At 33.1% G+C, this 12,842-nt stretch overlaps 1 protein-coding gene across 8 annotated transcripts in view; it reads right to left on the reverse strand.

Annotated features, from left to right (window-relative positions):
- Positions 1–12,842, reverse strand: part of CACNA2D1 (calcium voltage-gated channel auxiliary subunit alpha2delta 1) — a 475,745-nt gene that overhangs the window by 43,202 nt on the left and 419,701 nt on the right. For 2 of the 8 annotated variants that reach the window (XM_038562841.1, XM_038562838.1), the window contains 5 exons: positions 9,135–9,191; positions 8,139–8,210; positions 5,342–5,403; positions 1,285–1,361; positions 11–31 (listed from right to left, as the gene is read on the reverse strand). In XM_038562841.1, coding sequence (XP_038418769.1) covers positions 11–31; positions 1,285–1,361; positions 5,342–5,403; positions 8,139–8,210; positions 9,135–9,191 — 289 coding nt within the window. Of the gene's footprint in view, positions 1–10; positions 32–1,284; positions 1,362–5,026; positions 5,083–5,341; positions 5,404–8,138; positions 8,211–9,134; positions 9,207–12,842 lie in introns of those variants that run through there. The other 6 variants (XM_038562840.1, XM_038562837.1, XM_038562842.1 and 3 more) reach the window with 4 other exon arrangements.

Below are 12,842 nucleotides of genomic sequence, written 5' to 3' on the forward strand. Positions count from 1 at the left end.
AAATACTTGCCCTTCATTTTGCCCTTTTTGGCTGTGAAAATCCATCAGAAAGAGAAAGCAGGGAAACAAAAAAAAAGAGGGTAAAGCAAAGGGGGTCACAAACAATATTTTATTCAATGACTTTCTTGAATAAAAATATTGTGCATAGATCAAAGGTTTATTTATGTACAGCTGTACTCTGGAAAAAAAAAAGACATCTTTTTGAAGACTGGAAGGTATGTCCTATCACTTACTACTAAAACATCTTCTCTGTACTGTGGTGATTTCAAGGGTCTATTTTGCAAAGTGTTTAACGCAGGTGCAATGGCGACGATGTTAGCCTATATTCAGAAGCATTTACCAACCATCAAAGACCAACTAGTCATCATCCCCTCATTTATCATGTGAAGAACGAGCTCATGCAAAGTTGCTGGTTGTTAAAAAGACCATCATATCTATCAAGTGAAAGTGTAAATATAAAAGTATAAATTTAGCATAATGAGGATTACAACTGACAGGGGACTGAAGGAAACTGCAGTTAAAGTCAGATGTAAAAGGTATATATACACACATACAGACACGCAATTTTTTTTTTTTTTTACTTCCTAACATATAATTTAGGTTGTTAGTAGTAACTGATGTACAAAAGATATGATGGTCATTTTACTTTACTAAATCCAGTCACCCAAAACAAAGATTAATAATGACTTAAAATATGCACTTATGTTAATAATTACTCCACATTCCAAAAGATGCTTTAAAAAAATAATCCATTTGAGTTACTGAAGACATTATTAATTTGGATTATGAGAAGGAAGTTAATTGCCAGACCAAAGCCGCCAATCAATGCAATTTAATTTATTCAAACAGAGTAGATGTGGAGCACAATATTATTCTTGCGAAATGCAAAAAAAAAAAAAAAAAAAAAAGAAAAGAAAAGAAAAATTAAAGCCTTATTAGCACAGTGCCATGAGTAGAGACCATGTGAAACATTTTGCACCAGCTAGCAGACCCTTAAAATGACAGCAACAGAGGACACAGCACTGCAATGATTCTATGAGCACAAAGCAAGGCAGGAGGGTAAGGTGGTGGGGATGCCAGTGAGACTGGGTACCTGCTCATATTCTATCCACGTAGAATATTTCTTGTTCCTTGCATGTTTGGAATGGGTTAGAATCATTGCTGTAGATTTGGTAGTAACACCTACTAAAATGTATAGGCCTTGGGCATTCTGATATCTAGACAAATTTATACAGCTGGTACTGAGAGATAAATAGACTCTTGGGTCGCTTTCATAGTACTTACATCTGGCCTGAGTTATTGTCTCTTCTATTTTGGCTTTTATATAGTAAAAACTGTAGGTTGGTAATACCAAGGCCAAACTGCAATAGAAACAAGAGAAGCATAAACACAAACAAACAACTTTAAAAAAAAAAAAAAGACACATCCAGTTAATGGAAAATCCAAAGATCTTCCTCATGGGAAAAAAGAGACATATTACTATGACAGGAAAATGCATTTAGCAAATAGAGTACTTTATTGAGTCTCGCCATCCAGAGTCCTCCGTTCTCTACATTGTCGGGAATCAGAAGAGACACAAGGAAAATAAGCTACTGAATGTGCCCATGAATTAGCGGAGAAAGAAGTGCCGTGTATACTGTATTTCCAGAAAAGTGTACTGAAAATACTCTGAGTGTTGAAAAAGATACAGAGTATCAGGGTTACATTTAGAGAAAATAAATAATATACTAATTGGATACCCCTCCTTCCTGAATTATACATCACGTTAAAGTGCTCTGCAGCAAATGTACGCTCTTTAAAAATTACGTTAAGTATTGTCCTTTCTACTACACAATTTGTAAGATTATCTGAAATATACTCCCTGAAGGGGTTAAATACCCCCTATTTTAAGACTCTTGAGGAAAATTCCCTGATGTCTGTTGGTAAGAAAATTCAGATGCCTTTATAGCAGGAAGAAAGACTGCTTGCTCATCCTCTTGGTTCTTAGAGCATAAAGCAGTCAGAATATTTGACTATTAGGCAGTTTGAAAGAACACAACCACATATGTGTAATTCTTGCACCCTGGAAATGGCTAATACACGCGTGTAGGACCTAACTATTCCGTAGCCACATTCACAGCTTTGAATGACCTTGGCTCTGCTTTAATACTAAAGGAAACTTATGAACTAGTGGGTACCAAAAATGGGGATAGAAGATGCCCAGCGAACCGAGTATTTTCAAAGAGCAACATTCGATTAATGTGACCTACTGAGTCATTAACACTCATTTCTAATATTTAATCCAGAATCCAGCAATGCACAGGAAAAGGTGTGCATTTCTAGGCTTCTGAGTATTTCTGCATATTTCTAGATCTTCTTTTAAATTACTTGTTTCCTGTTTCCCAGGCTTTGAGAAGAATGCCCAAGCTAGATTCTCATTCTCTATTTTTTTTTTATGGCTAATACAGAACAGGGCAAAATATAAAATTTCAGGTTTTCCTTCTTATGACCATATATGTTAAAAATTCACTCTACAAAATGGGAAAAAAAAGCAAGGGTTTATCTCCTACAACTTAATTATTCAGTCAAGATAGCAAAATGGGTGGATGTTTGTTACCTCCAATTCCCAAATCTTTCTCCTTCATTAAGTAATTCATAGACTGTCCTTATGAGAAAAGGTCAGAGAAATAAAATGTTATGTAGATATAATGAAAATCTCTCCGTTCATTTTATAGGTAACTTCCTTTAAGTGGAGGCAGAGATGGAAATTAAAATAAGCAGTGCAATTAGTCTGAAAGCAAGATGACCTTTCATGATTCGCTTGCCATTTATAAAATGTAGAGTAGAATTACTGAGCATTTGAAGATTGTCTCCCACAAATTCCTCTCAAGGGAAATTAGGACATTTTTTATTGCTCCATCAGCATTTATTGCTAAGAGAAACTTCTAATTAAAACCGATAACGTTATATCATGTGGCTGCTACAGTGTCACTCTCCAAGCTTGGGTTACATCTCACGTACCATAAAAATAGTGTTGGAACTCATGAGGAACACAAGAGAAGTTTTAAAATTGACATATCAAATATACATTTTATTGGCCTGCATGTCTCAGGTTGTTATTAAGAGCTACACTTCATTTTATAGAAAAATACAGTCACACTTGATTTACTTCCATCTCAAGGCAATGGTTATTTCTTCAACTTATAGCAGATAAAATCTTTACCAACATTCTGAGTTGATGATGTTGTCATATGCAGTGTTTGCTGTCTCTCTCCATATAAAACCAACAGACCGAAGCTGCTTTATTTTCTCCCAGGGATTAAAGCCTAATAAAGCTAGTGGCCACCAGGTGGATGCGAGAGCCCATGCGATGTTTTTGTGACTCATATAAACATGGTTGACTTACTTAAATGGAATATAACATACTTTCAACTCAATCATGATTCTATAAAACTAAATTCTTTATGAAAAAAGAGCAGTCTATTAATATAATTAATTACTATAATTCAACTGTGATACCTGAATTTACATCAAGGCTTAAGAAGACAGAAGTCACTAAATGAAATTGGATACTTTGTTCATTAAATCAAAAGATGCCAGTTCTTTCTTCTCCTTCTTTGACATAGTTCAACTATTTTTTTTGTTAATTGTGAATTTATTTATACAGTGATTCAGGGAAGTGCTATAGTGAAAACAGACTGAATCTGGCCCGAAGTTGTAAGTCCAATGTAGAGGACATTTGTGAGACTTTTACAAACATACTTAAGCAAGGTATAATGACAATTTAAAAGTTATGACTGTCATTATTGTTGACTCATTGTTAAGGTTAAAAGGATCCAGTTTTTCTAATTTACAATTTGTTCATCTAAGAAAAAAGGCAGGAAGCACTATTCCCACATAGTGAAGAGGAGATAAACTCAGAACCACATTTGCAAGCTCTCGATTATCAGCTCAGGACCAGTTAAGTAGAGAAATTTGAGAGTAAGCATTTAGAAAAATTTTCAGCAATTTGGCAAAGTCCATGTCTCTGAAAGCTAATAAAAAAAAATTTAAGCTTGGATTTTTAAAATCTTTTTTTTAAGTTGACTTAGTAAATAATTTGTGTTCTGTTTTATATAAATGTGGGTACATCAAAAATATTATGAGACGCAGTGGTCTATGTGAATGTACGCGTGATTGGTAGTGAGCCAGGAATTGAAATCTTTTAGGAATGAGAGGAAGATGACAAAAGATTCAGAGATGGGGATTTTAGGGAAGAGGAAGACAAAATGAGTAACAAGAAGGAAATATTCTGGGCAGCCCTGGTGGCTCAGCAGTTTAGCAACTGCTTTCAGCCCAGGGTGTGATCTTGGAGTCCCGGGATCAAGTCCCACATCGGGCTCCTTACATAGAGCCTGCTTCTCCCTCTGCCTGTGTCTCTGCCTCTCTCTCTCTCTCTCTCTGTGTGTGTGTGTGTGTCTCCCATGTATAAATAAATAAAATCTTTAAAAAGAAAAAAGGAAGGAAATATTTCTATCAACCTTAGTATTAAGAGCATGAGGAAGTAGGACCACTGGACAAGCCATGACCTCCAAGAAAAGTTAGACCAAGAAAGTGAAGGAGATGCTTGGCAAGTGAAGAATGGAGAACTTTCAAGGCACTATAGGGTATTATTAGTCTGTCCAGCTTTCTAAGGCCCTCTCCTTTGGAATGACCAGGATGTTACAGACTTGCCATTCATGGGGTAAAGTTATATCAACTGAGCATTTATGTCAGATAATAGTACGATGTAACAAGTTTTAAGTTAACTTTCCACCTAAATATAAGTAATATAAACTAACAATTTAAATGAGGAAATCAGTGGTAACTAAAAACTATTAGGCGGTTTTGTCACCATTTATTATCACTAACATAAATAGGTAAAATGATATTATTTTTAAAAGATTTTATTTATTTTTTCATGAGAGATAGATATATATATAGAGAGAGAGATAGGTGGAGACACAGGCAGAGGGAGAAGCAGGCTCCATGCAGGGAGCCTGATATGGGACTCAATCCTGGTACTCCAGGATCACGTCCTGGGCCGAAGGCAGGCATTAAACCGCTGAGCCATCCAGGGATCCCCTGTAAAATAATTTATATCACATGTCTTCATTTCTAAAATTTATATTCCTAGCTTTTTTCCATTTTGAAAATTAGAGCTATAATTTTATTACATTTTTATACTGGAAAAGATAACTTTTGTTTTAATTACAGTGAAAATAGTTTCTGAAAATGCAAAAACTTAATATTTATCTACTGCAAAAACTGCTACTAGAAATAGGTGAAAGACACTGAACAGAATACTTTTGTATACGATACACGTTTAAATCTAATTAATTACCTGTAATCTGTGCCATTCACAGGAGTCCACGTGTATGTCCTGTTGCCTTTGTCAATGTATCTCTAGAGAAAAAGTTTGATATGGTTGTTACCACCTTATAAAATCTATGTGAATTCATATGAAAAGCAGAACACTAAAATCTATTTATAAATTCTGTGGCCATTCAATACCCTCCTTCACAAATGTCTGATCTAGTCTACATTTACTTGTTCTGTTATGGGGGTGTGTGTGTATGTGTAAGTAAAGCAAAATTTTAGGACATAAATAAGTATCTGCCTCATAACTTTTAAGGACTTTCAAGTACAAAATCTTAGTAATTTATGTGGAATTATTAACCTTAAAACTTTGAAACTATTTTCTAAGAAATAAATTTTAATAATACAATAGAAGGATATATTAGCTAAGCCTCAGATATTTCCGTACTAGAATGTGTTTATGAGAAATTGGTAATACCAAGAAGTTAACACATCATTTCTAGATCCAAATGTATGGTTAGCATATTACTATTGTTATTATGTCATTGTTATGGCATTTATCATAAGAGACTAATTACTTAGTACCACCGAAGGTCAGAAAAACAACTAAATCCACCAGGGGAAGAAAGCCCAAAGCTCAATACCTTGATGGATAAAGAATCTTTCATATATCACTACAAATGATAGTAAAGAAATAATCTTTCTTCTATTAGGCACAGTGATGGCATATATGCATCTTTATATTTTTTAAGTTGTCTCCAGCTTTATTATCATCATCAGAAGAATAACTTTCACTGAAATGTTACTTGGTCTTAGGCATCACAATAACCACTTTACAATCATTGTCTAATTTAATCGACCCCTGGACTAAATACTATTTTCTACAATTTACTGATGAAATAAAAATACCTAAGTCTTCTAAAAAAATTGACAGGATGAAGGATAATGTATGATGCCAAATTCATTTTATAACAACCATATATGTTGCCTTATGCAACAAATATTCCTCTGGTTTGCTCAACATGTGTGGAGGACAGAGAGAGGGAGAAAAGGGATTGGTGAGGAGGTTTCTGGACTAGAAAAATTCTTAAAAACGAAAAGGAACAATGTTCATGTATTTCATACCACCCATAAAAAAAAAGGCAAATCGGTGTCATTCAGTAAGTTAAAAAATAGCATACCATATTAAGAAAATAAACATGCAAGATAATGTTTTCTTGCAATATTATTAACAAGCAAAGTCTACAGGTGGATATTGGTTAGAGGAATTTACAGTAAATTGAAGGAAGAAAACATCAATGTGACTAAATACAAACAAAATTAATTTGTAAGTTGAGGAAAGAATGTGTAGGTCAAAGAGTTTTTGGCAGAATGACATGGAAAAGTTGGCAGAGCTGTTGAATGATTTACATCTTTCCTCAAGGAGCGAGTGGGTAAAGAGCATGGCTAAAGTCTAAGTAAAGAGAATCGAAGTTTCAACAATGTCTGCAATTGCTATATACCTCTTCCTGTCCTCTGGTAATGGGGACCCCTAATGATATCAAAGTGAGAAATGCCAAGTGCTAATGAATGGATCCTATTTGGATCCTAGGTCCATCTTAGAGAAAGACCTGCTGAGGAATTCAAAAGAAATGTATACATTTAAAGAGGCTGTTACTGAGGGAAAGGATATAAGTTATCCACGAACATAAATTTCCAGGCTCCAAAGCTTCTGGATTCTATGTATTTTTCAAATACTCAAATATATGAATGTCTGTGTATTTACTCCACACTTGACTGACAATAGATAGACACACTGCTCATAGGCAGAGTTCTTCTGCAACTATGTAAAACAATGTAAGTTTACTACATATTTATACCAGTGATTTATGGGTATAGTTGTGTTACCCCTTGATTTTATTTCAGGTTTAAATGCAGGGCAGTTATGACATAAAGTGCATATATAGTGAAGGAACATAAGTCAAAAAAAGGTAACTGACTAAAAACCCAAGTCAATACATGAAACTCAACAATTAGAACATCTGCATGCACAAATCACATAACACATACAGCTATTAAATATTTCAATTTTGCATGACTGAACTGGCCTTAAAAAACATGGTAAAACATTAAATTGGGTGCTCTGGGGGCTCCTGGATGGCTCAGTGGTTGAGCGTCTACCTTTGGCTCAGGTCGTGATCCTGGGGTCCTGGGATCGAGTCCCACATTGGGCTCCCTGCAGGGAGCCTGCTTCTCCCTCTGCCTGTGTCTCTGCCTCTCTCTCTGTGTGTTTCTCTCATGAATGAATAAACAAAATCTTTAAAAAAAAATAAATTGTGTGCTCTATTTTCTTTCTTTTTTTTTTTAAATGAAGGTTTTTTTTTTTTTTTAAAGATTTTATTTATTTATTCATGAGAGACACAGAGAGAGAGAGAGAGAGAGGCAGAGACACAGGCAGAGGGACAAGCAGGCTCCATGCAGGGAGCCCAATGTGGGACTCGATCCCGGGTCTCCAGGATCAGGCCCTGGGCCAAAGGCAGCGCTAAACTGCTGAGCCACCTGGGCTGCCCAGGTGCTCTATTTTCTATGATAAAAATGGAGACATAAAATACAATTTTCAAGAACATACTATTAATAATGTAAAACATCAAGAAACCTGAAGCAAAACATTTTACAGAAATTAAAGAGTTAAGATAAAAACAATATCCTCCTAGCAAAGAAGGTCTTAAAAATGTGTTTGAGATAGCTGTTTTCTAAATACTGCTTTAATAGGAAAGACAAACTACCAATATCATTATTCATCTTTACATTTTATATAAGAATAAGCCTGACCTGATTCTTACCTCATCTTGAGATTTAACCAGAGTTCGAAATGTTTTTTCTCCACTCTCTCCATCGATCATTTTATTTCGAATCTATGGGAAAATATAAGAATCACTCTATTGCAAGTACTAAATTGACTAAGTATGACTATGAAAGTACTGGTGTTTCCAAGGTTTATACCTTATTTTAGAACAGACTGAAAAAAAAAAATAGGGTGGTTGTACTAGTAGTTGTGGTTGTCCTTTGGGAATATTCTTTTAAAAGTTACCACATGATGGTCATTTCCATATTTTAAAATAATAAAGGTCCCCTTAATTGTCTTCACCTAGTCATTAATTTTTGAAATATAATTAATGAAGGAATAGTCAATTACTTTATGGAACCGATGGAAGGGAAACTGAGCCTTAACAGGATAGATAAGTAATATTATTACAGTCACTCAGCAGCGTGAGGGTCCAAGGATCACCTTGGTGCAACATTACATGACTCCACTCTATCATTTCAAAATAACTTGTAACCAACATTCATTAAACACCTAAGACATCCCAGCTCTATGCCTTGGCCTTGGGTAATAATGATAATTAAATTATATTGTTCTATAATGAGAGAGTCAATGTATAAAATGTATAAAACAAGTGTATATAAAAACACAATGTAACAAATTTTATTTTATTTTATTAATGTAACAAATTTTAAAAGAAATACAGTGGCCTTTGCATAGTTGAGAGAAGTTAATCTCTTATAAGTTACATTTGTACTGAAATACTTGAAACTTCTCTACCTAGGGAATGGAAGAAACAAACTCATGTCACACACAACTTAAAATATTAATATTGATTCCTTTTCATATGACCATTTGGATGAGAGGGCCCAGGTTCCCGAAATTTTAACAACAATCATCACTGTGTATTATAGTACCCAGGAGAGAAGCTAGCACAGTGAAGCTGCTCAACGAATACCGTGGAATGGATGAGCCTCAGCACCTACCTGAGAATAATGCTCAGGGGTACACTCACCTCCACCTTAATGTCATTCTCTAATTCTGCATCAAGGAAATCCAAAGTTACTGGCTCCTGAGATTTGGGGTTCTACACAGAAAATAATAATAATTAAGCATATCTGACATTATGAAATGATGCTGTATACAAATAATTTAACATATATTCATATGTAAACAATTCCATAAATGTTACTTACCTAAGGTATATTAAATAGCTATATAAAGGTATCTGGTTTCATATACATATATTTTAAAGTAACAATAAATAGGCTACGAATTTGAGCCTTAAGTATAGCAGGAAAATTTGAATGTACCACCAACTGAAGACAGTCTCAGAGTGCTATGTTAGATACTACATTTATAACTACAAGTTCTGTGGGAATATGACAACTGAAGATCCACTCAACTTTAATTAGGATGGGGAAAGAGCAAAATAAAGCCATATGGATAACACATTTGGCAATTAAACAAACGCAACAGATAAATAATACATGTTCTTTATATTTTAGAAAAATAAATTATATGAGGGAAAATCTTTTATAAACTATGAATCTGCTAAGTAAAACACTCTTCTAGGCATATTTTAAGATGCATAAAAAGCCAAGTTTGCTTCATATATTTGAATCTCAAAAATTTGACATTATATTTTCATAAGTTAAATTCAGTAAATTTTTTTTTTTAAATTCAGTAAATTTTTATAAGAAAATTTGTGATCAAGTCACAAGCACTTGAATAAACTACTATAATTAAAATCTAACTAAAATAATAACCCTTGGGTTCACTACATATGGTCTCTTGCTTTAACATCTCCTATTGCTTCTTCTTGCTGGTGTGCAATAGGTAAAATTAACTGTGAAATAAAGTAGATTCTTTATTTACACAAATATATCAAATAAAACTGTCCACCTGGCAAATTTACCGCATATGACATTTAACAATTTTTTTCAATTATAAAATGAACTTATTGAATTATTTGATAAACAAAAATACATTGATTCTCTTATTACACTGCTAAGTAATGTGACATGCCATAATAGAATATTAAACTTTATTATAATAATGAAATCTTAATATGCATCTAAAATTTTACAACTATGTAATTTTAGAAATTGATTTTTAAAGTTGACTAAAAATAAATACCACCAAAATGTGATATTTAATTGGACAGAAGTAATAAATATGAATTATGCTATATCGGTGCAAGGTCACTAGAATTTTAATGATTTGAGCTTCACAGGCTTTCCCAAAATATGTTCAGATTATCACTATTTTTTTTAATTTTCTTAAACCACAAAATGAACCAGAATATCACTATTTTAAACACTGTTTTAGGAGGACTGACTACTCATAATAATAACAATTAAAGGAGGACTGACTACCCATAATAATAACAATAATTAAAAATATATGTAAACTAAATACTTATTTCCAATACTGAATGAGATTATAATGGCATGTACTTATTTTATAATTATGACAAAAATGCCTTTCTTTAAGGAATAACCATTTAAATAATGAAAGTTTATGATTCCCATGGGTTTTGATGAATGGATATTCTTAAAGGCAAATGAAAAAATAATCTCAACTGTAACTGGCACTTCTATTAGAAAAATATTCACTGCTCATGAGCCTGATATCTAGAATCAGAAGTCTCTAGAATATGGAAGAGGAGTATTAGATTGCTTAATAGCTGTTAATACTGACCATTGTTTTGACAGCAACATATTGCCTCAGAAGCAAATATTCATTTGAAATGTAGCATATTTCATAAGGAGAAAATAAAAATCAATATCGAAAATAATTGTAATCCTTTATTTAAAAAAACCAAACCAAGGAAGTCACTAATAAAAGGATACTCTACAGTGGACAATATTATTCAGAACTGCTTCTTTAAAGTCCCCTGAAATAAATCATCTTCACACAAACACCATAACAGCATTAAAATTTTAACACACTCACTGCAAAACAAAGTCAAGATAATCAAAATGATAAACTATAAACATAAATAAGAATATTATCTTACATGCAATGGATAATGCATAGCATGACCAGACCCAAACAGCATGCATGGAGGAGGCATTATCAGGACGAATTGGCAATATGAAGATCATGTCCCAATCCAACATATAAAGACATAGAGAAGAAAATGAAATCATAAAAGCAAAATGTCAATGCATAACTTGTACTTTGTGAATGGCAATCTGGCTGACCATTTTTTAAAAGACCGATCACAGGCACAGTGATTAGAAAATTCAAAAGCAGAACCCTCTAAATAAAAAAAAAAGTACCAAGCAAGTCTTGAGAACTGGAATCCAGTCCATTCTATCCCAACACTTTTGTTTGAAATTTTAAATATCTAACATTTCTCATGTGTAAAACTTTAATATCAGCTGATATAAAGATAACACCCTTTGTAAAACTAAAACAATAGGCATAATGCTTTTATACAAATTTTAAATGGAAATACTTAATAGTATTATGAAAACTACTGCCTATTTGAAAAAATATTTCCCAAAATTCAAATGTCTTGTGTAGTCACCAGTTTGCCATTTGAGGATTCCTTAGAAGGAAAACAAAAATAAACCATTTTTCAGGTTGTTTGTTTTCAAATTATATCATAATATTTACATGCAATATTTGAAAGTACTATAAAAATGAAAACTCACTAAAAGATATAAAATGCAAAAAGTATACTGAAGATAATACACAAAAAGAAGCATGCATGGAGAGCAATGTAAAACAATTTAATAAGTCAAGATATAACATAAACATAATTTTAACCTCTATAGGAATCATAAAAGATATGAAGACTGATAGACATGGAGATCAGATTGCAGAGAATTCTAGAGCTACAAGAAAACTGAAGCTTCAGCATCCAGTGGCCCTGCACTTTAGAACAACCTGGAAAACCTAAAACACTATTCCTTAACTTGGTCATATCCCTGGTCATATTAAATCAGAGTTTTCAGGAGATGGAGCCGGAGATCAACATACATATTTATTTTCCTGGGGGAACATACAGCATAGGGTAAAAAAAAAAATTCTTAGTTTAATTCTCCTGCTTTTCAAGTTAAGAAAGTAAAATGGGATTTAATGAACTACTCAAAGATACAGTATTAGCTATAAGTACAACTAACTTAGAACCCTGTTTTGCTAATTTATAGTTCAATAGTCTCTTCTTAGTATCATATAACCTCTGCATTATAATGCCACTAACTTTTTCTAAAGCAAAGATAGCCTTACATAGAAAACATTAAGTCATACTTAACTTCCTTTGAAATTCTGAAATTCTCATAATGTACTGTACTAAACTGAAGGAAGTATCCTTTCTGCTGATTACTTTTAGTGTGAATACAGAAATATGCATATGTAAAATAACATTTAAATTTTGTTGACAGAAAAGATTTTGCAAATGAATTTGTCAGGCAATAAAAATTCACATTTATGTGCAATTCTGGACACGTTTAATTAGCTTTAGGGAAATTTCTCTAACCTCTAATCCCAAAAAACACTTTAGAAATTCAAAGAAATTTTGGCTTAAATTTTATGGTTTATAGAAACTATCACATCAGAATTGTATATCTCCACTTAGAAGTTAATTTCACAAGCAATTGTTAGGGCTACATGGATTTGACATTAACGTCATAATATTTAACAACAAATTTATTTTTAGAAGCCATCTCATTATGATTGTTCTGATTAACGACATTACATAATTTACTAG

Source organism: Canis lupus, chromosome 18, assembly GCF_011100685.1.
Source record: "Canis lupus familiaris isolate Mischka breed German Shepherd chromosome 18, alternate assembly UU_Cfam_GSD_1.0, whole genome shotgun sequence".
NCBI classification, from domain to species: domain Eukaryota; kingdom Metazoa; phylum Chordata; class Mammalia; order Carnivora; family Canidae; genus Canis; species Canis lupus.